Genomic DNA, 25170 nt, shown 5'->3' on the forward strand with positions numbered 1-25170 from the left:
TGAACGTCGTCTTCACATACTTTAGTGTCCAGTGACTCCAGTCCTCGTGGGATGGCTGGAAGCGGGTTCCGGGGCTTCTGGGGCGAACGCGTCATGGCTTGCGTCTTGCTGCCAGCCGCACGCGTTGCGAGCCACCGAGTGATGTCACGCCCCTCGCCCGCCCAGACGAGAGGGATGAGGCTGAGGGCACGCAAAGGAAAGCGGCTTCTGGGCAGGCATAAAAAGAAGGGCAGGCAACCGTCCAGCCCCTCCCCGCAACCACCAAGACTCACAACCTGTACAGCGTATACCTATCAGCCATGTCGTTCATAGACACCCTCCTAGCCAGCACAGGCACCGAGTCCTCCACGCCGCTCATGTCGCTCATCACCTGGCTGCTCGCCGTCGAGGCCGCCCTCATCCTGTACCTGTCGCTGCCGTTCCAGATCAAGTTCCGGCGCACCTTTGCCGAGGTGCTTGTTGCGTCTCCCGTGTATGTATACTCCTCTTATCCGGCGCGCGGGGGGTGGAGTGGACCCAGGGAGATCTTGGACTCACGATGGCTGTGTTTTTTTTTTTTTCAAAAGGTTGAAGACGGTCCGAACGGTCTTTGTGACCATCTTTGCGTTTTTGACGTTTATCCTGGTCGACACGTTGCGGCGCTTGCAACGGCTCTCGGCGAAACGCCCCATCGATCTGTACACCGCGGAGAACCTCTATTCCCAAAAGGTAGCGTCCACATCACCCCCTGCCTCGCACGAAGGCCCCGACCCACTCACACGAATATTGTCTCCGATGATTGTGTACAGGCAAAACTCCAACGCGACTTCTTCATCGTCTCCTTCACCGGCCTCCTCGCCATCGTCACGCACCAGGTCCTGCTGATGCTCCTGCGGATGGGCAGGTACAGGAAGGAACGCAATGTGTTGAGGGAGCAGGTGAAGGAGCTTGGGGCCGTGCCGAGGAGCGTGGAGGGGTTGGAGGGTGTGAGGGGGGGCAAGGTTGTGCCGAAGGCTGCGCCGGTGAAGAAGACGGTTGTTGTGGGGGGAGAGGGAAGTGCGGTGCCGGTTGTTAAGAAGGAGATTTAGGGTTCAATTGTCGGAGAGTGGAGATGGGGAGGAGGTGCCCCTGTGATGGTGGGAGGAGTGATCCACCGTTCCCTTTTGGCGCCACGGTTTTGGCCGCTCGCTTCTTGTACTGTATGTAGCTATCATAATACGTATCGAACATATCCATCGTAGCATTCGTCCTGCCAACACCAACATCCGGACCCCGATCGCAATGCACATTGTTTACCGCCTACGTATGTATGTACTGTACTTCTCTACAAACCCTACATACATAAACCCCACACACATCCCTACGCCAACCACCGCCTAAACCACGCCGCACACTCCCTCTTCATCCCCTCCGTAAGCTCATGTTTCGCCCCCTCCTCCACAATCTGCCTAAACATCTCCGCCTTCCCATCCGCTTCATACGCCCTGGTGAGCTTGTCGACGAGCGCGATGTTGGCGGAGGCGGGTACGAGGGTGTCTGCGGCGCCGCTGTAGATCAAAATCGCCTATTGGAAAGTGAACACGTTACATGTGTCAGCGCGAGCCTAGTGGCAATTGTCTGCAAGGTTGGATTTTGGCAACACGATACCTTGCCGCGCATCTCATCCACTTTGTTGATCGGGTCCCGGTCCTTCAACACCTTCAATAACGCCGCGTTGATGTACTTTTCGGAGTGCGGCGGGAGCGGGATCGGCGGGGACATGTGCGCGGCGCGGCCGGTCATTAGGGTGAGGAAATCGCCGCAGCCGATAATGGGTACGCCGACGGTGAGGCGGGGGTCGAGGGCTAGGGCCAGGAAGGTTGAGTGGCCTGGGAACATAAGAGGGGACAGAAAGTACATAAGTGTGCGTGATGAGAGGTTCGAAGTGTCAGCCGGTAGGCAGTGTCCGGGCGTCAGCGGGTGGTCGGTGTTCGGGAGCACCTCGCTTCTCTCCAAGACGTTTGCTAAAGCTCGCGCATTTTACCACTTCAACCTCATTTTCCCCCCCAAAACTCACCACCCAAACTGATCCCACACATCCCCCACTTCTCCACCCTTCCCGGCAAATAACACGGCAAAACATCAATCAAGAACGAAACATCGCACGCGGTCCCGTACTGCATCGCAAACATATCCATCGCGTGAGTGTCGTTGTTCTCCTTCCATGATGTGTTCTGTTTACCCGAAAGAAGACGTCGCCCGTGGTTGCGTTGGTCGAAGGTTGCTACTAATGTGCGGGTGGTGGGGTTACTGGGAAGTGGACGAAACAGTAGGATGGTCGAGTGAGTTTCGTCAACCCATCAACAACCATGAACAACCACCATGGAGTGAATGGTTGAGCGATACCCTGCTCGCTCCGCTCGCGCTCACCCCTCATTAATCCTCTCACAAAGCCCCCTACAAAAGGGAAAATCCTGCTCGGCCGTCCACCCCCTTCCATGGGCATGAAACACAACGTTGTATGCCGTGTATGTCGTCTCTGAGTTCGGTTCCGGCAGACCAAAGATGTAGAGGTCGAGACCGCCGATGGTGAGGGTTGTTGGGGTCGGTGGGGGGATGGCGGACATCGTGAGCTGGCGAAAGGAGGGTGGGCGGGTTGGAGGGGCGGTGGGGGCGTGTGTGTTGGAGTGCTGCGAAGTCTGGCGGGATGGGGTGGATGGCGTGATGGGGTCGCTGGCTCACGAAGGCGTTGGGAACGCGAGCCTCCCGGTGACGTTTGTCTTTGCTGGACGTGGCAACTCATCCCCCGCACGGCAGCGCCCCAGAACACCCCCAAGCCGCATAACATCCTCTTCCTTCCAACTCACGCCAAGAGGTGCACACCTCATCCCCCAGCAACTCCTTCGCTAACCCCACCGCAAACCCGCCCCTCCACCCTCGGAGTCTCTTGTAGAATACACGCGCAAGAATGAGTTGGTACGTTCATTTCGCGTGCAGCGGCGATGGTCCGATCGGCATGCCGTCGACGGTTGAACCGCACGGCTGAACGGATGTGCGTTCTAGGCATGGACTGAAGAAGGCCGTGAGTCGCGCCACTACGTCGGTAGGTTACTTGTTGTCTCGAGTTTGCTTGGGGTGCGAGTACGAGTAGATGCGGTTCGGTGGAATGCGTCTGTTGCAGTCTTTTGCGTTCTTCTTATCCTTGTTGTCCATCCTTTGTTACCTCACAGGTGATGCAATCGACCGGTGCGATAGATAAAACGGTGCGTTTCATCAAAGCGAGATGTGATGACCGGCGGGGGCGGAATTGGCGGCTCTGCTCTGCCAACTACTAGCGACTGGGCGACTTTCGCTGATATGCCTCATGTGATGGTTTATGATTCAGATTGACCGGGAGTTTGAGGAGGAAGAGAAGCGATTCAAATCGTAAGTTTTCGGGATTTGGAATGTTGCTGGACGAAATGGGCGGTGGCGATATAGCGGCTTTTTGCTGTCGGGAGTCGGGAAAAGACCACGGAGAGGAAGCGAAGCTCACGAATGCACACAAATTTCCCATTGCAGACTCGAAAACAAATCCGAAAATCTCCACCGCGAAGCAAAAGGATACCTAGACGCCGTCCGAGGTGCGTCTTACTTCAACCCACCATACCACGCCTTTCACCTCCACTAAATCCCGGATTACAAACCCATAGGCATGACACTAGCACAACAACGCATCGCAGAAACAATCACAGGCTTCTACGAGGAAGGCTCACCGCTGGGGTACGCAGGCGCACAGTACAAGCTTGCGGTGACGAAACTGGATGAGGAGGCCCGGACCGAGTTGGTATGTCCGTTAAAACTCATAATTCCAGAAAGATCCCAAATTACAGTGATGTTAAACCACCTCTTCTCTCTCGCAAAAAGGACACGACCTACCGCGTAGCAGTCCTTGACCCGCTAGGCCGCCTCTCGGCCGTATTCCCCGATTTCAACGAAGCGCGCAAGATCCGCGCCAAGAAACTGCTTGATTACGATCGTGTCAGAAGCAATGTGCGGAAATTGATCGAGAAGCCGAGCGATGACCCGCAGAGATTGCCTCGCGTGAGTACCGTCTCTCAATGAACACCCAGGAGATGCATACATCTCCATTTGCTAAAAATTCCTCTCTTTGCATTTCCGCAGGCCGAAGCAGAATCCGCCGCCTCCCGCGACATCTACGAACACTACAACACGCTCCTCGTAACCGAAATACCCCGCCTCATAGATCTCCGCGTCCCATACCTCGACCCCTGCTTCGAAGCACTCGTAAAGTCACAAGCGAGGTTCAATGCGAGTGCGTTTGCGAAGCTGGATGCGATTAGGACGGCGTTTCCGCCTGGGGAGGGACGCGGGCTGGATGGGCAGGTGGAGGGGGTGTTGGGGCAGATGAGGGAGTTGACTATATGTGCGAGTCATTGAGGACACTCGATTGCACTCTTTTCCCAGTGTGCCTTTCGAACGCATAACACCTTTTTTTTTGGAGTTTGTATCAAAATACTTTCATATAGCACGTTAATCCCGCTGGTTTTAGTGGCGGGGAGGGTGTCGAATTTCAAGTGCGGGAGCGCCGTCACAACAAGACGGGAAGCGCGTTGGCAGCAACCTCGTCTCCTTTTTTTGTCTCCTGAACGACTCTGCAAAACCAACACCTCCGCCAGCACCTTGACAAGCACACGTTCGGATATGGCAGCCTCCCTGGACAAGCTCCAAGCGCTGGAACAGTGGTTCAAAGATAACCGCATCCGCTACGACGCCCGTCTCATTGAGCTCAGGCAGGTCGGGACCGGCTATGGGGTTTTTGCGGTAAGTGAGAGGAAACCCTACCCATTTGCTGGAAAACAACAAGAGAACGGACATCGCTGATATTGATAAGCGGGATATTGTTGTAGAAAAAGAACTTGGAGGTTGACCAGGGACTGTGTATTATCCCCAAAGATGCTGTGCTGAGCGTGCGGAACTGCGGTACGTCTTTGAATTCCATTGAGGACTTCAGTATGTGCCATAGCTAACCCCCCGTCGACCACCCAGCCATAGCCGACACACTCGAATCCCTCGAAATCGACGGCGTCCTTGGTCTCGCCGTCTGCCTCATGTACGAACGCCACATGGGCGCCTCATCCCCCTGGTCCGCCTACCTCGCGAGCCTGCCCGACTTTGAGCCCCTGCCCATCTTCTGGCCGAGTTCCGACCTTGCAGAGCTCAAGGGCACCGATCTCGCCACGCAGGTGCAGAACGATCTCGTCCTGCTGCAGGCGGATTACACAGCCCATGTGGAGAGGTTCATTGAATGTTCGGGTCTACCCGCTGAAGCGTTTAGTTATGAGAAGTTCCTCGCCGCGGCGTCGCTGGTGAGCTCGCGCGCATTCGAGGTGGACGATTTCCACGGCCAGTGCATGGTCCCGCTCGCGGATCTGTTCAACCACCGCACGCCGACACGGACGACCCCAGGGGAGCATGTGCATTTCGAGACGGATGCGGATGTGTGTATGTTTTGCGGAACCAATGGGGAGTGTTGGTGTGATGAGGTCTCGGATGATGGGAGTGAGGAGGAGGAGATTGTGGACGGGGAGTTGGAGGGCGAGGGGTGGGTTTCTGAGGAGGAGGAGAATGATGGGGAGGAGGAGGGGGACAGGAGACACCAACGGAGGGGAAGAGGGTCGCCGTCCCCACCCCCGTTATATGATCCCGAGGATTGGACGAGGGATCCGGAGGAAGATGAGGATTTTGGCGATTTTGACCCGGGAGTGGATATTCTGGAATTGACCGTCGTCGAAAAGGTAAAAACGCATCCTGAAAGTAGGTCTCACCACCCCAACCTCCCACAAAATCTAACATTCCGTCTCCCATTCGCAGTGCCCAGCAAACTCCGAAGTCTACAACACCTACGGCCACCACCCCAACACCCACCTCCTCTCCCACTACGGATTCACCTCCCCCTCCAACCCCTTCAACACCGTCCTCCTCCCCCTCCCCGCCCTCCTCTCCCACCTCGCCCCCCCATCCCTCGCCCCCCGTCTGGCATTCTACACCCGCATCGCCCGGCGCATCGTCGACAAACTGGAATCAGAGCACAACGATGAAGAAGACGAGTATGACGCTGAGGAGGAGTTGATGGATGATCTGGACGACGCCGACGCCGCGGAGTTTCTCGACGCCGATAACACCAACATCGAGCGTGACCTGACGCTCACGGCCACGGGAACGGCGTCCGCGCATCTCCGGGCGTTTGCGCATCTTCTGGCTGTGGACGAAGGGACGTTTGCCGGGTTTTGTGACGAGCCGGAGCGGTTTGAGGGGTATTTGAGACAGTTGGATGGGGATGGGCAGATGAAGAAGGGGGGCAAAGGGAGCAAGAAGAGGAAGGCGGGGAAGAAAGGGGTGGATGTGGACCGAGTCGTGAAAGACGCCCTCCGAACAATCGCTGCGGACCGCTTAGCGGCCTACCCCACGACGGTGGAGGAGGATGAACGGGTGTTGAAAACATTGGGGAAATCTACGGACCCCGCGAGTCTGCGGATGCGACATATCCTTGTGTTGAGGATTGGGGAGAAGAGGATCTTGGGGAGGGTTTTGGCAAAGTGAACAGCGCATTAACCCGCACGTCACCAAACCAAGCAGACATCGAAGGACCCTTTCGTTACGACCCCGCGGCATATGTAGGCTGATGTGGGTTGCTCATAGCGCGGTAATTTATGTATATGTACACTACTGCACCATTCAGAGTTAGGTCAGCCGAGATAGATTATGTGTGTATTTAATCTGGGCGTGTAGGCAAATGCAAACGGGGACGCTGCAGCAACGAACAAAACGGGGCCTTCTGAGAATTTTTTTTCGCTGCCAATCCCGAAGGTGGAAACCAGTTAGGGTTAGGGTTAGGGCTAGGGTTAGGGCTAGTAGCATTCAGCCCTAACCGGCCCGAAGGCCGAGCGTGTTGTTATGATAGGTTAGTTACCCAAAAAGTCACCAAGTTTATGTCGCTTATTATAGTGTTAAGTGGACGGTAGCGTGGATAGCAAACACGGGTAGCGTCGTTAGCAATTCCCTTTCTTTTTCCCCTCACCATTGTAACAAGCACACGAACATCATGACGAGTTTTACGGCTACGTTGCCCGCACTGACACGACGATTGAAACGGCGGCGAACACGCCAGTCATCGAGATTCTGCGTGCACTCTCCACGCAACCACCTCTTGTGGTGTGCAACGACGAGCGGCTCGTATCGGGCAAGGGGGATGGTCAACTGCTCGGCCCGGAAGCCTTGACGGTTGTCTATCGGGACGAGACCAAGCTAGCGGAGCGGTTAAGAGACGGACGGTCAAGGAGCTGAAAGATGAGATAGCCGGCCTCAAGAAGGACGTGAGCGCCCTAGCTTCACTGTACTTGCGCAACGCGGCAATCTAGCTCTTTGCGCTCAAGGAACAACCCGAGTCGGATGCAGGGGCCTCGCACTGCTTTCAGGCGGCGCACAAGAAGGGGACGGCTATTGGGTCTTTGAACAAGGTTGCCGCGGTGTACAGTCAGGTAGCAAAAAGCTGTCTCTCCTTCTAAATGAAGTCAATGACCGTTCCACAAGGTCGGCGGCACTGACTTAACCTCGAGGAGAGACAGCTTTTTGCTACCTGACTGTGCAATGCCAGCGAGGCTGCTGTGGTGGATGTGGATGCGGGAGGCTTGGCGAAGACGTTTGATGCTGTAATCAACAGAAGCAATGAAACTGTGCATTTTGCGAGCCGGCAGGATTTGGAAAGGGACGCTGTTGAGCCGGCCGGCGCGGCAGCTCGTGGGCAGGCACACCGGCTTGCGTCAGTCGTACCGTCAGCAAGCGATGGTATTGGATTTGAACGAGGAGATCATGGGGGCGTTTAGCTTTTTTTTTTTTGACAAATTAGCTTCCCGAAGGTCACGATACTCTGAAATCAACGTCGGTTCATTTGGAAGGTGCGCCGACCGAAGCCTTGTCGAGCTCCGGCTGGGACGCCATCGCTTTGGGTGGGACAAGTGGCAAGCTCCGCCATGCGATTAAGAAGGTAACGTTGAGCCCAAAACCGTTCAGCTAGCTGAGCAAAGTGAGCAATTGAATGAGGGGTACGCGAATCCCCGGCTATCTCCACCGAGCACGTACGACAAATTTTGCCGTATTAGAATGATGGTCTAAAGCGCTTTGCATATACACATTGTATCATTTCTTCGTTCAAAATAAACTCGCCGTGTATGTGATCGCTTTGTTGAAATCGCTGTTCCGTGGTTGTTCCGTGGACGGGGAGACCGTGGCCGAGCTCGCGCGCGCAGAACCTCAGCGCTCACATTCGGCAGACATGACTACGGGATGGGAGCTTTGTGCCATGGCGGCTGGCTCGTCGAGTACCGCTTTTCCCCTATCTACGCTTCCACTCGCATCTATTCGTTTCGCGCGAGTGGTGCAGAATGGGCTATGGATTGGTGAGCGGAGAGATGTGATATCGGAGTTGGTGGGTATGCATTCCGGGGAGTTTGTGGTGGGAGGCGGAGAAGATTATATGTCGGCCGCCGCTCCAATGGTATGCGCCATCTGGAGGTCAAACTGACGAAGCGAGCGATCACCGCTATACCGTGACCACCGTCAATTCCCTATATCTTCCCCCATACCTTCCCACAACGCTTCCTCCGTTCCCACCCTCTGTCCACCGAACCCAATCCATCGACCGTTTCCTCCCCCACACCCTTCCTCTCCTCCTACTTCATCAAAACTTGACATTAAAACTCGTCTTACACCCACAGCTCGACTCCGCCCTCGGGTTATCCGTAACCTGGAAACTGGACCCAATCAGCTCCTCAACGTAATCCAGCGTGGACCCGTTGACGAAATCGAGGGAGGTGGTGTCGATTACTATTGTTGCGTTGTTTTTCGTTATTAGTCTAAAAAGGGGAGAAGAATTAGATGATGTGAAGGAGATATATGGGAGGGAGACATACGCGCACGTACATGTCTTCCGCAGGGTCATACTCATCCGTCAGCTCCATTTTGTACTGGAAGCCGTGGCAGCCGCCGGATTCGACTGTTACGCGGAGTTTCTTTGTGGTGTTGGATTTAGCGTTGATGGCGTTTAGTTGCTGTGATGGGGGAGGGAGATCAGCATTGGCAGCAGGAACGGGAACTTCAATGGGTGACGAGACATACATTCGCGGCGGAATCAGAGACCCAAAACGAGGGCTCAGCCGCTGGCGTCTCGGTTGGTTCTTCAGCTGATGCTGCTGCTGTGGATGCGGGAGGGGAGGGCTCCGGTTGCGGCTGGGTCTGTGATTGTCGAATATGTGCGGAAACTGTATAGGGACGGCGGTGCTCGTGGTGCGCAACCTCCGATAGGTCCACCCTGCCCTGCCACGACGCTGACACACTTCGGCTCGACCCGTTTCTCGCAAGGTTTGAGTATGCATGTCGTTGTTGGCAGGTTGGAATGAGAGAGCGGAGACAAGTTGTGGTTGCGGGCGGAAGACGACGCAGTTGCTGGTTGAGGTGAGACAGCTGCAGGAGGAGGGAGCCTGCCCTCCGTAGGTACTGTGGGTTGCGGTGTGGCATGAGTGTAGGTATGAGGCTGGTTGTGTTGGGCGGAGGTGCTGCTTGTGAAGCTGGGGGCCGATTGGGGGTTATTTTCCGAGATGGGGCAGACTGTCGGTGCTGCGAAATCAGAGAACTGGGCGAAGGCGTTGCGCGTGACGGGTTTGGCTGTTTGGCCAAGACGTGGGAAAAGCCACGCCCGTTGGCAAGTCGACTTTCTGGACAGAAGAACAATGGCCCTCTACAACAAGGCAGGCGAGATCCTCGACAAGCTGGAGGCTCAGAAGGGCACCATACGCAGTCTTTGTCTCGCCGACGACGTCGCGGACAAGAAGAGGACCTACGCGTTGGTGTGCGAGTCGTTGAAATGTAAGACCCGGCGTCAAAAAATGGGGGGGTTATGTGCACATTGGTCATGTCTCCATAAGGGTAGCGTTTTGGTTCTGACTCTGGACTGGGTTTGGTAGATAAGGAAGTACTGCAGCTTATTATAAAGCAAGCAGGCTTGCTGGAGGCGGAGAAGAGCAAAGTGAGGACAGGCCCACCATTTTTTCCCTCGCTTTCCACAACCGAAGGCTATCTAACCTCAAGTCCGCATAGAAACTGAAAAAAGGGGTAGCCAACGTGCTAGTATACGATCTTCTCTTTGGACGAGGCATCCAAACAGGGGGCGGCTACAAAGAGATCATAACCAAACACCGCACCCGGTTACAGGCGGAGCTGGCAAAGATCAAGATCAAGCGGAAAGTGAGGGATAATAAGGATCTTATACCAGGTGGGCCGGGAGGAAGATTATGCTGGCGCAAGATTATGCAGGGAGTGGGATGGAAGAAGCTGGGAGGGTGGGCGACTCATGCATGTTATTTTGCATTTCACAGCGCATATCCGTGATGCCGTCGTTTTACCAAGATGGGTTCGTGTCAACACGCTCGTGTCGTCGGTCAAGAAGGTTCTTGATCGTTTCGAGAAGCTGGGATACCGGATCGACACAGAAACGCCGCCACCGGAGCTCAAGTAAGTCATCAGAGCGAGCAGATCCAGTACCTTTGTCTCCCTCACCGATCTAACACTATTCTCCCCACATCCCCAGAGGTCTAGTCCTCCAACAAGACAAACACATCCCCGAACTCCTTGCCCTTCCCTCCTCCACCGACCTTCACGACAACCCCCTCCTCCTCGACGGGAGCATCATCATCCAAGACAAAGCCAGTTGCTTCCCCGCATACGTCCTCAACCCCCCACAAGGAGCAGTGTGCATTGACGCGTGTGCGGCGCCGGGGAATAAGACGTCGCATTTGAGTGCGATTATGCGGAATACGGGGAAGATATATGCGTTTGATATGGATAAACGGAGGTTGGGGATTTTGCAGAGGTTGACGAAACGGGCAGGGTGTAAAAGTATGTTGATTTGTTGAGGGTTGGGGATGCGGATGGGGTGGGCAGTTTCGACTTTCCTGAACGTGTTCACTGACTCATCTCCGTACAGATATCGATCCAACACTTGGCAACTTCCTCGAAACCAGCGGCTCCGACCCGCGCTTCAAAAACGTCGAGTATATCCTCCTCGACCCGTCATGTTCGGGATCCGGCATTGTCGGGCGGATGGATCACTTGTTAGGTAGCAAGCGAGCCTGAACAGTCTCTATCGTCATCTTGCCGTTGGCTCACCCTTATCGGTCATGCAGAAGGAATACCCGCCGAAGAAAACGACTCCGAAAACCCCAGCACAACCCCCTCCACCACCGAATCACGCATAACCTCCCTCGCAACCTTCCAACTGTCCGCCCTCCTCCACGCTCTCACCTTCCCCTCCCTCAAAAAGGTAGTCTACTCAACCTGCTCTAAGCACCGCGAAGAGAACGAAGAGGTCGTTCGCGCTGTCCTCGAACAACAATCCGACTTTGTGCTTGCGAAAGGGGTGTTTGAGGGATGGGAGACGAGGGGGTGGACGCAGGAAGATCCCCTGGGGGAGGGGTTGGGGATGTGGGGGAGGGAGTGTGTGAGGACGGACCCGAGGACGGATTTTTGTATTGGGTTTTTTGTGGCGGTTTTTGAGAGGAGGGTTGGGAGTGAAGGGGCGGAGGGTAAGACGAAGACGAATGGGAAAGGCACGACGAGTGGGCATGGACCGCCGCCGCCGCCGCCGTCGTCGACATCATCGTCGGCTGCTAAGCGGCCGCGTGAGGAGGAGGATGTTGATGGTGGGTCTGATCACGAACAAGAGGACGATGGAGACGCGGCAGTAACTCCCACGGCGGCACACACCGCAGCGAAAAAGAAGAAAAGCAAGAAGAAGAAGCCGAAGAAGAAGAAAGCTAAGATAGAATAGAGTAGCGCGGCAGGGAACAGATAGACATGGGTGATACTTGGGCGTAAGTTAACAGCGGGAATAGACGTACATCATCAGCGTTTGCTGCACTATGGAGGATGGAAACAGGTCAGAAACGAGCAAAAGCGAAGTGTGCAAACAAGAGTGTCCGAAACCCACCCACGCGTCTGATCGTGTCCGAAAGTGAAGTAGAACGCTGAGAGCGCAAAGAGAAAATGAAGTCGGCGGCATCGACTCCCAAGTCCCAACCGACATTGGGCTTCAAATACAGATTTGCGCTCTTCGTGCAGCTGCGACTCACCTTCACTAGGCATTACGGAGACGCCGGCCGACGCAGCTATATACTAGGCACCCCCTGTAACGACGCGAGATCCTCACCATGGCGGGCCTCGAAGAGCAAGATGGCCCGATCCTCAACATGGACGATTTGGAGCATCACAAAGAGAACATCCGGCCAGTGAAGACGGGCAGAAGTGCCGCGGCGCTATCAAAGCTTTACGGGGCGTCCGGCTTGTCCTCCAGTTCACAAACCGGCGGTGTCACGAACGACGAGAGCGGAACCAGCCCGCTCTCAGCCTCGCAACTCGAATCCCAACGCCTTACCCTCGCCGACACCCTCACCTCCTCCATCCAAGCCGGCCACGCCACCTTCAACCAATACCACACCTACCTCAAATTCCTGCAACAATACTACCCCGCCGGCCACCCCGACTTCTACGACGTCCTCCAAGAATCCGTCCGGGTCTTCAAACACTCGCCTGAGTACAAGAACGACCCACGGTACCTCTGGATGTGGACCGAGGTTGCCAACCAAGCAAAGGACGCCGTCGAGGTGTTCAAGTACCTTTCCGTTAACGAGATCGGGACGGGGTTGTCGACGTTCTATGAGGCCTATGCGAGCTTGATGGTTGAGGCGAGACGGTGGGATGAGGCGGAGGAGTTGTACAGGGTAGGCATTGGAAAGGGGGCGGTGCCGGTGGAGAGGTTGAAGAGGAAGTTGGAGGATTTCATGAGGATGCCGAGAAGGGGTGAGGGGCGCGAGGAGGAGGGCGAGGGTGAAGGTGAAGGGGCGGAGGGGCGGGCGCAGGGGGGGTACTATAATGAGAACCAGCACCTGCAGACGGCACGGAGACCGGCGTTGGCGCCGTTGGCGGCTGGTCCGAGAAGTAAACCGAGTGCTTCGGGGATATCGGCGGGCCCGTCGCAACCGCAGGGGAATGCGAGGGTGAAGATGCAGGTTTATCAAGATCGCAGTGAGAACGAGAGTCGACGGGCATTGACGTCTCGTGTGCTGCCGTCTGCGTCCACGGCAGGGCCATGGGCGGAGTATGGGACGTCCAGTTCGAGACGGAAGGAGAACGTGAGGGAAGCAACGAAATGGACGGGAAGTACGTTACCGCAGAGTGGGGCAGGCGGTGGACGGGCGGCTTTGGCTCCGCAACCGCGGTCGAGGATTGAGGTGTATCAGGACGAGGTGAGGAAACAATGCACATTTCGATTTGAGGTTGAGTATTTGTATCTTGGGATTGAAGCTGAGTTTTTGTTGACTGCTTCACAGCCATCTGGGTCAGACCTCACCGTCCCCGGTGTATCGGATAATGTCCTGCGTGAGAAGGACATCAAAGCCGCCGCAGAACCCAGCACATCCACCATGCTAGCCGAAATCGACCGACCGTCGCCTCCGACTGCACCGCCCGCCACTGAGCCTGCATCTCGACCAGCACAACCTAAACCGGCAAAAACTCAATCCTCATCGAATGGATCGAAACCATCCCGCCCGGAAAAGATGATGGTCAAAATGGACCTGTTTTACGACGAGGCCGGCAACGTGTGGTCGTTTGAAGAGGTCCGTGCTGCTCATATGCTGCGAAAAGAGGAGGAGCAGCCACCTACACCTGCGCAGATCCGCGCCGCAGCGGATGACTCGGAGCCGAAATTCCACCAAAAAGCAAAAGCCGTCGCGTCCCCAACCATCAACACCAAAGCCGCCCTCGCAGACGTTTTCGAGATGTTCAACCAGCCTTTACAGTGCGAGTCCCAGCCACCATCGGCTGCTGGGAGTCGCGAGGAGGAGCGCGATGATGGACAGGGCGGGCTTTATGTCGAAGAGGACGAGACGATCAGCGCCAAAGTGTTCAAACGCGATACGAATTTGGATATTGGCGTGTTCCAGGATGATGAGGATGATAGTGAGGATGAGGGCGTGCGGGCGAAGTATCCGAAACCGGTGAAAGCTTTCATGAAGGAGGATAAGGAGAACCCGTTTATCGACAGCCGAGATGCAGGGTCATCAGCGTCCAAGCCTGCCAAGAGCATCGTGCGTGCAGGGCAGGACGAAAACTCGTACAGTGAACCCTCCTTCCAACCCCGAAGCTCATCCACCAAACCCAGCAGCATCCTTCAAGTCACAGACCCAGCCCTCCACTCCACCCCCTACCACCGCCGCGCCTCCGCCGGCGAAGACGACTACGAGCAGCCCTTAGCCGACCAAGATCAGGACGACGCCCACCACTCCCACCACCCGCGCTTCCAAGGCCGCCTGGGCCCGCTCGCCATCATGACCCCCATCACCGAAGCCTCGCACGAGTCCTCTCGGGCTATGACGGGTCTCAGCACCATCGGCCGGCGCCCCGGGCTGATGGACGACGGCCACACGGTGATGACAATGAACACGTTCGGCGAACGTACGCTGAGCAGTATTAGTTATGAGGGGAGCGGGAAGTATGAGGAGGAGGACGAGGAGGAGGAGGAGAGCGAGGAGAGGAAACAGACCAGTGAACGGTTGCGTATACATGCTCAGGGGCCGGTTACTGTGGGCATGGGGAAGGTGGGGATTGGACGGGTGGGGGGGCGGGTGGAGGATGAGGCGAGGTTGGGGGAGGGGTATAGTGGGTTGAGGGTTGTGAGTGATGATGAGGACGGTGGGAAGACTGGTGGTGGTGCGAGAGTGGGGGATTCGCAGCTCTTGGAATCATGGCAAGCCTTCGGCACCAGTGGATCACGCACGAAGATCAACATCGCCAACCCATGCAACCCCTACACCGAGCCCGTCAAATCCCAAATCCTCTCCCGCTTCGACACCGCCTCGATCCCCTCCCTGCACTCACATCCATCCACATCGCTCAACCTAACCACAACCATCGAAAAATCTTTGAAGAAAGCCGAACGAAGCACCAGCAAAGCCCGCGGACGCGACTCGGTTGCTGCAACGGATACCCTGGTTTCGCTACCTGGTGCCAAGCCGCTCAAATTGGTGCGGAAGCTGGGCGAGGGCGGGTTTGGGAAAGTGTATTTGGTCGAGACGCCGTTGGATGAGGATGACGCGGATATGTCCGATGAGGACGATGAGGATGATGGGGATGATGAGTGCTCGACGGATGGGAGTGACGAGGGGAGTGAGACGTCTCGTCGGTCGCCGGCGAGGAAAGTGGGGAGGAAACAGGTTGTGGAGACGTCGTGGGCGTTGAAGGTGCTGTCGACGCCGAATCCGTGGGAACATCTCCTGTTGTTGACATTGCACGCAAGACTACCGCTCCGAATCACATCCTCCATCATCCGCCCGCACGCCTGCCATGTCTTCCAAGGCGAGACCTGCATGCTCCTCGCGAACGGCAAACACGGCACGTTATTGAACTGCGTCAACGTGGCGGGGAAATACGGGTACGGGAGCGGGCTCGGCGGGACTGGGGGTGGTGGGATAGGCGGCGCAGCGGGCGGTGATGCCGGGGTGGAGGAAGCACTCGCGGCGTTCTGGGCGATTGAGATTTTGAGGACGTTGGAAGGCGTGCATGCTGCTGGGGTCGTGCATCGGGATGTGAAGGTGGATAATTTTTTGGTGCGGTTGGATGATTCGGCCGCAGGGGGCAAGAAGGGGGATGAGGAGTGGGATGGGGTTTATCAGCCTGATGGAGCGAGAGGGTGGGCTAAGCGTGGGGTGACGTTAATTGATTGGGGCACGGGGATTGACGTGAGGATGTTTGCGGGCGAGCAGAAGTTTACTGCTGCTGCGGAGATTGTCGAGCCGACGGAACCGATGAAAAAGAACAGACGCAATGGCGACCATGATCCCAGTGTGGAGTGCTGGGAGCTTCGGAACGGCGTGCCGTGGACGTTTGAGCCGGATTGGTATGGCGCGGCGGGCGTGATTCATGTGTTGTTGTTTGGGCGATATATGCAAGTCGTTGAGGACGCGTCGGCTTGTGATACCAACAACTCCAGCACACATCCGCGCCGACCGCATATCCGCCTCGCGGCCTCGTTCAAACGATACTGGCAGGTCGACCTGTGGAAACGGCTGTTTGACGCGCTTTTGAACGCTGGTGCGCAAAACGCCGCTGCGGTAGACGCACGTCTTCACGAACATGACACGAACAACAACGATTCGCCACCACCGCACGCATCGGTCCACGGTCCCGGGACAGACTACGACACCCTGCACAAATCGTTCCCGCACGTACATACGATCCGCGCCGCGAGGGTCGGGATGGAGGAGTGGTTGGCGAGGTCGTCGACGCGGGTGGGGAAGAATTTGAGGGGGCTGTTGAAGAGGGTTGGGACGGCGACGGTTGAGGAGGGAAGGAGGAGTGGTGGGGGGAGGATGTAGCTTTGCCCATCAATGACGAAGATCGGATCCTCGGGCCTCAAGTCTCAATGTTGCAGGGACAAGACGGTTTGAATTGCATTTCAGTAACTACAAAAGCCCTTCATGTACATTGGGGAGAAGGAAATGGTGTGATGTGGGTGGGTGGGGCCATCCTATACTTGCTGTATAGAAATGGATTAAGCTAAGGACACTAATGAATAAAATGACATCCCACAATTTGGTCCTCCGATTGACCGCAGACAAGCTCGAAGGTCCCGGGTCGACACAGGCCTATACACTGTGGTTCTCCGCCCCGTCGTACACCGTTGTTCACCCCCCACACTGGTTCGATCGACGCTCTTACCACTGGGCGGAACCGACACTCTTACCACCTATCTTATCACCGCGCAACAAATCCGGCACCGGCATCTTCGGACGACACTGGCAGGCATTGGTGGTCTCAGTGCCGATATCCTCCAAAAGCGGATCTCGGACGAGTGGGACAGACGTAGGCATGTCGTGGAATGGAAAAGCCCTCCACGCGCAGTCCGTGGCTAGTTGTCGTTCTAGAGGGTAGATCCACACCAATCTACATACAGCGCTAGCGAACAGGTGGTCGTCGGCCATCTACGTCCCCAACTCCGGTCGCTCGTCGCAGGCAGCGCAGTGTGCTATCGCATTTTGACGAGCGACCAGGACTGCTTGTTGGACGTTCTTGAGACTAATTCGCCAACTAACTCGCCTGGAGTTTTACATGTAGCTAAGCCCGGGTTTCTCCAGGAATCCAAGAGGAAAAGAGGAATTGAGCAAATCATTCAAGACAGTATGTTCCATTCAGACAAATCATAGGTTATACAGATTTATCTCATACATGTTTACATAGCGAACGTCCATTCCACCAAGTAACTTCTATCCACCACATCTAAGATCCCCATCTCCCATCCCTCGACGTTCGGTACGTCGGCATTATGACTCTGTGTTCCCATTCCTTCCCTCGATGTTTGGCACATCGGAATTATGACTCGGTGTTCCCATTCCATCCCTCGACGCTTGGTACGTCGGCATTATGACTCTGTGTTCCCTATTCCATCCCTCGATGTTTGGCACATCGGAATTATGACTCGGTGTTCCCCATTCCATCCCTCGACGTTTGGTACGTCGGCATTATGACTCTGTGTTCCCTATTCCATCCCTCGATGTTTATCACATCGGAATTATGACTCGGTGTTCCCCATTCCATCCCTCGACGTTTGGTACGTCGGCATTATGACTCTGTGTTCCCTATTCCATCCCTCGATGTTTGGCACATCGGATCATGACTTTGTGTTCGAATTTTCCATCCCTCGACGACGCCTGTTTGGCCGGTTTTGCCACAGTGCGCTTTTGCAGGGATGAGATGTGATTGTCTTGCTGATGCCGCTTTCCGTGAAGCGTCGTTTGAGCGCATATCTACGGGCAGTGGTGCAGTGGCGGGTGTGTGTGTGTCCCTTCCGAAGATGCCGATTGCTCTTCAATCGCGTAGCGGTAGGTGTAGTTTGTAAGCCAGGAACGCCAGGCTGTCCTCGATCCGCGACTTGTCGACCCACTCGGCGGTGTGGGGTGGTTGGCCAGAGAGCCGGGCGAGGGACTCCGTGCGGTTGCGGTGGCTGCGTTGGCGCAGAATTTGGGCGTAGCGGTGGTTGTCGATGGAGGTCGACCACTCAGTTGGCTGGGCGTCCCAGATTTTAAGATGTCTGCGTGGAACGTGGGATGCGTGCGACTGAGTTCCGGTCCGAGGGCGATCACGAAGTTGTTGGGTTGTTCGCCCGTCGCAACGCTTGAGCGTCCCCTTTGGTAGCTTGCGGTACTCGGGGGTGTTGATGGACGACTTGTGTACCAGGACGTGGGCGCCCGGCCGGATGCGGTGGTCGTAAGGTAGGCGTTTAGCATCCGCGTATCGGGCGTACCGGTCTTGAGCCTCCAGAATCCGCTCCTTCACCACGGCGATGATGTTGTTCAAGTCCTTAGCCCAGGTAGGACCGGGCAGCGGTGTTGGCGCGCTTGATATGTTGGGCCGTCGTGGGTGGTAACCCAGGTCCGCGAAGAAGGGGCTCATGCCGGTGGTTGCATTGATTGTATCAATGTGGGCGAATTCCAGCGCGGCTAGGTGTTCGGACCAGTTGATGCCTGTGAGGTCGGGTTTGGTGGACAGAAGGGTGTTGACCGTTTGGATGGTACGTTCGGCCTGCCCCGCAGTCTGATGGTGTCCCCGTGCGGTAGCCGAGAATGTTTTGGATGTGGGTCCACATCTCGGAGGCAAAACGGGGATCGCGGTTGCAAATGATGGGTTTGGGAAGGCCTTGGAGACGGAATACCGCGCTGGCAAAACGTTTTGTATTGAACTCGTAGCGCTTTGTAAGAGTGGGGATGCGCAAGCTCCTTGGCTGCCACCTTGGCGTGGGTCGGTACGAGGATGATGCGTGACAAGAGGTAGTCAACGATAATCAGAACGGCAGGGTGTCCGTCCATAGCTGAAGCGTATGGGGCCATTGGCGGTCGTGTGCGTGACCCTCACCCACCCGAAGATGCCGTGTATGGATGGCCACACCAGCTCTCTTCGTTGGTGCTGTCCTTCCCGTTGTTCGCTCTGATCCAAGAACCGATGCCGTTGTTCATTTCCCCTAAAACGCCGAAAGACCACGCCCGAGTAGCCTGTGGATGTCGCTGCGAGTATCGGGATTTGCCAAGATGTCGCCATCGTATAAGAGGTGCGGTAGTGGGGGCTGTAAGCGTGGCGAGCAGTCCGGTCGTGGGGGCCTGGTCGGTGTGGGAGGGGTTTCCAAGGGCCTCGGCTTCGGCGGCGGCAGCAGCAGCGGCCAATTGGGTGTCCGTAGCTTCGGTTGGTTCCGCGACTGTGCGGCCGATATTGTCAAAAATACGGTTGATAGCCGTAGCGTTCCGGTGTGTAAAGCGGGGCAGCTCGCCGTCCTCGATTCGTTGTAGGGTCTTGAACAGTTTGGTGAGGGTGGCCTGGCGGAATTCGTCGGCAGGAAACCCGATGGTGAGGCCGCGGAGGACGTAGGTTTCGGTTATGTCCTTGCGTCGGACTTCGACGATGGTGCGGGCGAACCCAGTGAGGCAGTGCGTGCGGGCACGTTCGGGGGTTGCTCAGAGTCGTTATCGGCCTCAGAAACGGACGCCAACTGCGTAGCGTTCGCATTGGGAATGGGAGCGTTCGGTTGAGAACAGTGGCTTCCTCGAAGTCATCCTCCGAGAGATGAGCGAAGGCACGGATCTTTCAGGAAGGTTTCGCCCAGACACTGGATCTTTGCCTGCAATGGCGGCAGAGAAGAGCAGGGTCCGCCTCTCGTCGTTGCTGGCCGGCATATCTCCCTTCGTGAGTTTGCGAGTCGCGGATTCGAAGCCCATATCGAGCATGCGATCGGCTCCGTCGAGCACGAGGCAGCGCACTTCGTGAGACTGATAGGTTTGCGGTCGATCAGGACTTGCAGGCGAATGAGGAGATGAACTTCGCGGCCTTTCGGTTTGTCTTGTGTTGTCCACGCACAGCGCCGGAGGTAGTTGTCGTTGTCCCGGACGGCGAACCCACTTCTTTGAACGAAGCTCACGGCCAAGGGAGGTCCCGATGCGAAATCTTCAGAGGGAGTGGTGACATCGCGCGTATCGCTGTACGGTGACGACAATTTCCAGGTAAAAGCGAACGGAGGTGCTGCGAGCACGGTGACGACAATCTTCAGGTAAAAGCAAACAAAGGCGCTGCGAGCACGGTGACGACAATTTCCAGGTAAAAGCGAACCGATGTGCTGCGAGCACGGTGACGACTATCTTCAGGTGAAAGCGAACGGAGGTGCTGCGAGATTCATAGATGCCAACGGATCGGAATCGATGGAGTCCGAACAATGTGCAACGCGGTAACGTCTCGTGCCTTCTCAATGTGATAGCCGTGAACGTCGAAATGTACGATTTCCGAGTTCTGTTCCGTTCGTGCTTGACTCAAGTGCATGGCGCCCGCGCCAGCAGCTCGCTCGTAGGTAGGTAGGTTCAATCTTGTCTAGAGCCACTCGATTGTCAATAGTGGATAGCAACCGACTTTCACGGTTTCTTCAGATGGATTTTCACCCCAGACTAGCATTGTGCCCCGTCACGCTGTTTGCAGCCAGCACGGGTATCACGCCGCATCGTCTTGCAATTTTTTAAGAAGGTAGCGATCCTCTCTTGATTGTTGTTAAAGAGGTTGCATCGTTCCCCTGGCTAATTTATTACCGAGGTTGCCTTCCTCATTTCTTGCGCGGTTGCCAGCCGGGAGAGCCCATTTATAACGCGCAAGGTGGCTCTCCTGGTTGGGGTATTGTTTTTCCGAGGTGCCCTTCCTGGTGGTCCATAAATCAATGTTTGTCTCCCAATCGTACGACTTGTGAGAGGGGATCGTCAGCCCAGTATCGAGGTCATGCGTGCAGTCGTGGTGTCATGCCTAAACTCCATAGGAGCAGGGGCGGCAGAGGACAGGTAGTAGCGAGCAAAAGACGAAAGCGATCCGAAGGTCATGCCTAGACTCCATAGGAGCGGGGGCGGCAGAGGACAGGTAATAGCGAGCGAAAGACGAAAGCGATCCGAGGGTCATGCCTAGACTCCATAGGAGCGGGGGCGGCAGAGGACAGTGGTGAAAGACGAAAGCGATGCGATGGTCGTACCTAAACTCCATAGGAGCGGGGGCGGCAGAGGACGGGCGGCGTTTGCGTCGAAAAAGGAAAGAAGCAGCGGAGACCGAAAACGATGCGATGGTCATGCCTCGACTCCATAGGAGGGGGGGCGGCAGAGGACGGGCGGCGTTTTCGTCGAAGAAACAGAAGATGCAGTAGAGGATGGGTAGAGGCACGTACGCAGAAGATGACAGAGAAGATTTGGAGCGGTGCTTGCCCGGCATGATGCGATGGAGAGAGGGAGGCATCATGCGCGGATAGGCCGGTCCGGATCTTCTTCAATCTCTTGTGCAGTCGGCTGGCTCATTCCCTTGAACCCATCAATCACGAGGCTGGTCAGGTCCGCGATTGTGATGGCGATTCCTTGGAAGTCCTCACGCTGCTCTGCAAGGTTGATTTGGTTCCGTGCGATCTTTGCGTCGGCCGTGTCGAAGGTCCGCAGCATCTCAGCACGCAACCTCTCAACATTGCTCTGAGCATTGGTGGCGGTGGTCTCCACATCACCGAAGCGCGACTCCATCAGCGCACCCAGCCTCTCCTCCTGTGCGGTCATTGCAGCTCGGAGCTTGGCAGTGGTGGTGGCCTTGAAGTGCACGTACTGAGTATCGAGGCGGGCGAACCGCAACTCGATGCTTCGGTCGAGGTCATGATCGTTGCGCTTCATGGTGGTCAGCACGTTCTCCATGTCTTCCTCTAGTCTCCTTACATCGCAAGCATGGCCGTCTACCCTCTCCAGGAGCACGGCACGATCTTCCTTGGCGATGGCGGCCTCCTCTTTGCAGCCACCGATGGCCGAGTCCAGGTGAGCGAATCGGCTTTCGATCGTAGCCCCACCCCTCAACAACCGTTCGGAGATATCAGCCTCGATGGCGTCCATCCGGTTCGCGAGTTGCTGAATGAGTGGTGTGGCATTCGCCACCGCATCCGTCTCCTCGTCCTCCAGCTTCATCTCCACATCGATGGTCTGCCGCGTGTTCTCGGCGGTGGTCTCGGTCTCATCCGTCTCCATTGGTACCCTCACATGGGTGCTCAATGTCTGCACGTCGCTCTTCAATCCTAAGATCTCCTGAGTCTTGACGTGGTTTGCCTCCTTGAGATCCTGCAGGTCTTTGAGGATCTGTTCAATGGTGTTTGCAGTGGTACGGTCCGTAAACTCGTCCACCTGCATGGCGTCGAGATCCGATAACGCGGCGTCTGCAACCACCACGTCATCGTCCTCGTGCGCTTTGTCGGCGTTGTCCTCATCCTCTTCCACAACTGCCTCCTCAACAACGACCTCTTCTTCCTCCTCCTCAGCTACTTCCCCTTCATCGTCCTCTGCCTCAACGTCTTCCTCATCTTCGGCCTGCTCTTCCTCCTCTTCTCCGAGGATTCTGGCGTCGATGGCGGCCACGATGCCCTCCACCCGCGCAACCTCGTCACTGGTTGCTGCGATGCGGGCTTCGGCATCGGTGACACGTCCCTCGAACGCCGCGGCCTTGAGAGTCAGAGCGTCTGCAAGGTCCTTGCACCTGCGCGTAAAGTCCAGCGATTCCTCGGCATGGGCCTTCTGCGCAAGCTCCAGCTCGGCCTTTATCGCAACCATTGCGGCGGTGGCGGCGTTGGCTTGGGCGATGGCGGCGTTGGCTTCGGCGATGGCGGCTTTGGCTTCGGCAGCGGCGGCTTTGGCTTCGGCGGCTTCGGCGGCGGCTTCGGCGGCGGCGTCTGCAGGAGCTTGAGCCTCCGCATTGCTGCGGTTCTCAAGCGCTGCGAGACGCTCGCTCATGGCTCCGAAGAGGGCCTCGAATCCAGCCGGGACGGCAACAGACTGGTCGGTCGTGCCGTTCCTCTTGGGGGTGGTCCTGGACGCCGGGGACGAAGGCAAAGACACCTTGGAAGATGATGCTTGCGGGGGAGTGTAGCTGCGCCCGAAGGCGACTTTGGTCGGCGGTGTAGTGGTGCCCTTAGGCGAGGTCGAGGGCGAAACCTTGGGGGAGACCCTGGGGGAAACCCTGGGGGAGACCTTGGGGGAGAAGAAATAAGAGCAAAGAATGAGCGATACAAAGTGGATACAAAGTGGAATGTAGCCGGAAGGCAAATGAAACGATTTGTGGGATCATTGTACCAACCTTGGGCGAACCCACCGAGGTCCTCACTTGCATCGTTCCCATCTGCGCAGAAAGACCATCCAAATCGAGGAGGCCGGTTGCGGACGGCGTGCCGGTGGTGGCCGAACGCGTGCGGGTGGTGGCGGAACGGGTGCGGGTTGCGACGGAAGACTTGGGGCTGGTTGTTCCGATCATGTTTGCGTGCGCGGAAGGGTATTTCTGGTGTGGGTATGGGTGTGGGTATAGGTGTTCGATGCAAAAAGCTTTGGCTCTGGATGAGAGTGTGTGGAGAAAAAGAGAGAGCCGTTTGAAGCGCTCGTCGCTTTAAGTACAGCAGGCGAGCCCAAGAGTCTTCTGCGCAAGGGTCTCATTCGCGTGTTACCTAAGCAAAACGCGTCCGTCTTTGAGTGTCTGAAAGGTTTCCTTGTGTTTTACCCCTGCCATCGACTTTCGAGAGCCAAGGAGAGAGAGCCAATAACCAGTACTACCTCTCATCACGCCATCCTTATCGTACCACATAGATAGCGGCGAGCAGTGGATTATAGACAACGGGATCTTTCACCTTCCATTGAGAGTTTGTTCCCTCGGAAATCCTGTTAACCGCTGTCAACTCACTCCGGCCAATGATTCGCCAATGCAATGAGAGTGTGCAGCACGTGTATGCATACTCTTCTTGCACTGGGTTGAGTGATCGGCCTTCGTGCAGGTACCGATGGGTAAGACTCTTATGTGCCATCCTGTATAGGTGCGTGTAGGCGCGTATAGGAGTCGGCGCAGTCAGCTATACGGCCAAGGGCATCATAAGCGCGTGAGAACGTTTTCCAACGCCGGCATAATGTTCTTGTCGGCCATAGTTTATGTGTCAAATGTGTGGTATCGCGACAATCCAAAGGTAGTCAGTCTCAGTCTGCATGCAGCTCGAAACGAGTGGGCCCCGGGGCTGCATTGCTTTGAGATATTGTGGCTTTGCGCATATGAACGCGCGCCTGAGTTCTGACTTCATGATACTTTGCATTATGCCTCAGTGTATTTTGTGGTCTAGAAACCGGCCACCTTATACCTCCGCTGTGTGCGTGGTTCAAGATATTCTGATTTCGTGAATTTGAATGGTTGAATTATGCCTGTGTTGCTTGAGGATTGTGACTTCGTGAAGTGATGAAACCGGATGCGCTATGCCCCAGTGTAGCGCCTGCAATATTGTGACTTCGTGAATATGAAACCGGAAACCGGAAAAAGTGCGAAGCTGCCTGGATGTGAGACTGCTGCTACCGGTGGAAAGGCTTTGGAATCTGCGTGCGGGGTGGGCATGCTGCCGTGCGTGTAAGTGTGAGGCTCTGAGACCGCCTGGTTGGATGCTGTGAAACCGCTAGGTGGGAGAGCGGGCATTCCGTGTCACTTTAGATATATGTGGGGCTGCGGGCTCCTTTTCTAAAAAGCAAGCTGGTAGAAGATCCACTGAAAAAGCCACTGAGTGAGTTTCAGTAGATGAGTTCAGCGTTGTTTGTCTGGGATTGCGTGCGGAATTGTGGTAAATGGCGGTGATGTTCTCGATGCAGATCCCAGATCAAGTGCCCAGCTCAGGCCTAAACAAGCCAACGTGAAGCCCAGCCGACCCTGTTACCATTGCAACTCTTCAGCAGCTTGCGGAGGAATTGAGTACTGCATGCATGTATCTCGAGGGAAACTGTCAATGAGTGACCTCACGCGTTAATGTTGAAATTCCCAATATCAATCCGACGCACAGTGATGGACAGCCCAGAAAATTCTGAGAGGCTAGTAGAAAGACTGGGCACGGACTGCAGCGCCCATGTGCAGTGAGGTTTATGTATGGCGCGGAAGACTGCGACGGGAACAGTCACCTTGGAAGCTTGGGGTCTTGGTCTTGGACACGATTCTCGGCATCGGGCTCTCATCTCTTTCACGTCGCTGGAGACGCAGCTTCGCTGTCGGGGTTGATTT

The 25170-nt window shown here is 56.1% G+C and overlaps 8 protein-coding genes across 8 annotated transcripts; 5 read left to right on the top strand and 3 right to left on the bottom strand.

Annotated features, from left to right (window-relative positions):
* The first annotated feature begins 35 nt into the window (after window positions 1-35).
* On the top strand, window positions 36-1224 carry EV422DRAFT_518614 (uncharacterized protein). The gene has a single exon (XM_053069539.1). It carries the CDS (start codon window positions 300-302, stop codon window positions 1065-1067), a length of 768 nt encoding a protein of 255 aa, XP_052927902.1. The 5' UTR covers window positions 36-299; the 3' UTR covers window positions 1068-1224.
* EV422DRAFT_518620 (Alpha/Beta hydrolase protein) lies at window positions 1225-2708 on the bottom strand. The gene is made up of 4 exons (XM_053069540.1): window positions 2389-2708; window positions 2036-2268; window positions 1627-1847; window positions 1225-1543 (listed from the first exon to the last, which is right to left on the bottom strand). Exons 1-4 carry the CDS (start codon window positions 2583-2585, stop codon window positions 1340-1342), a joined length of 855 nt encoding a protein of 284 aa, XP_052927903.1. The 5' UTR covers window positions 2586-2708; the 3' UTR covers window positions 1225-1339.
* On the top strand, window positions 2709-4610 carry EV422DRAFT_518625 (uncharacterized protein). The gene is made up of 8 exons (XM_053069541.1): window positions 2709-2934; window positions 3022-3061; window positions 3189-3221; window positions 3344-3384; window positions 3520-3581; window positions 3651-3784; window positions 3865-4041; window positions 4123-4610. The coding sequence occupies exons 1-8, from the start codon at window positions 2927-2929 to the stop codon at window positions 4396-4398; spliced, it is 771 nt and encodes a 256-aa protein (XP_052927904.1). The 5' UTR covers window positions 2709-2926; the 3' UTR covers window positions 4399-4610.
* EV422DRAFT_518627 (uncharacterized protein) lies at window positions 4611-6780 on the top strand. The gene is made up of 4 exons (XM_053069542.1): window positions 4611-4782; window positions 4869-4941; window positions 5008-5756; window positions 5833-6780. Exons 1-4 carry the CDS (start codon window positions 4663-4665, stop codon window positions 6559-6561), a joined length of 1671 nt encoding a protein of 556 aa, XP_052927905.1. The 5' UTR covers window positions 4611-4662; the 3' UTR covers window positions 6562-6780.
* A 1918-nt stretch (window positions 6781-8698) lies between these two features.
* EV422DRAFT_564726 (uncharacterized protein) lies at window positions 8699-9392 on the bottom strand (the record flags this gene model as incomplete). The annotated part of the gene is made up of 4 exons (XM_053072226.1): window positions 8699-8873; window positions 8941-9068; window positions 9136-9252; window positions 9354-9392. The coding sequence occupies 4 exons, from the start codon at window positions 9390-9392 to the stop codon at window positions 8699-8701; spliced, it is 459 nt and encodes a 152-aa protein (XP_052927906.1).
* A 306-nt stretch (window positions 9393-9698) lies between these two features.
* Window positions 9699-11489, top strand: EV422DRAFT_554166 (S-adenosyl-L-methionine-dependent methyltransferase; the record flags this gene model as incomplete). The annotated part of the gene is made up of 7 exons (XM_053071887.1): window positions 9699-9882; window positions 9981-10042; window positions 10114-10288; window positions 10392-10527; window positions 10604-10911; window positions 11000-11131; window positions 11199-11489. Coding segments are annotated over exons 1-7 (1239 nt in total), but the record flags the coding sequence as incomplete, so codon positions are not given.
* A 771-nt stretch (window positions 11490-12260) lies between these two features.
* On the top strand, window positions 12261-16445 carry EV422DRAFT_493068 (uncharacterized protein; the record flags this gene model as incomplete). The annotated part of the gene is made up of 6 exons (XM_053067646.1): window positions 12261-14008; window positions 14216-14563; window positions 14837-15208; window positions 15266-15857; window positions 15921-16161; window positions 16264-16445. The coding sequence occupies 6 exons, from the start codon at window positions 12261-12263 to the stop codon at window positions 16443-16445; spliced, it is 3483 nt and encodes a 1160-aa protein (XP_052927908.1).
* Window positions 16446-21371: 4926 nt separating this feature from the next.
* EV422DRAFT_617763 (uncharacterized protein) lies at window positions 21372-23691 on the bottom strand (the record flags this gene model as incomplete). The annotated part of the gene is made up of 2 exons (XM_053074018.1): window positions 23233-23691; window positions 21372-23126 (listed from the first exon to the last, which is right to left on the bottom strand). The coding sequence occupies exons 1-2, from the start codon at window positions 23404-23406 to the stop codon at window positions 21372-21374; spliced, it is 1929 nt and encodes a 642-aa protein (XP_052927909.1). The 5' UTR covers window positions 23407-23691.
* Window positions 23692-25170: the final 1479 nt, after the last annotated feature.

Source organism: Fimicolochytrium jonesii (assembly GCF_025526975.1).
Source record: "Fimicolochytrium jonesii strain JEL569 chromosome Unknown EV422scaffold_4, whole genome shotgun sequence".
Lineage (NCBI taxonomy): Eukaryota > Fungi > Chytridiomycota > Chytridiomycetes > Spizellomycetales > Powellomycetaceae > Fimicolochytrium > Fimicolochytrium jonesii.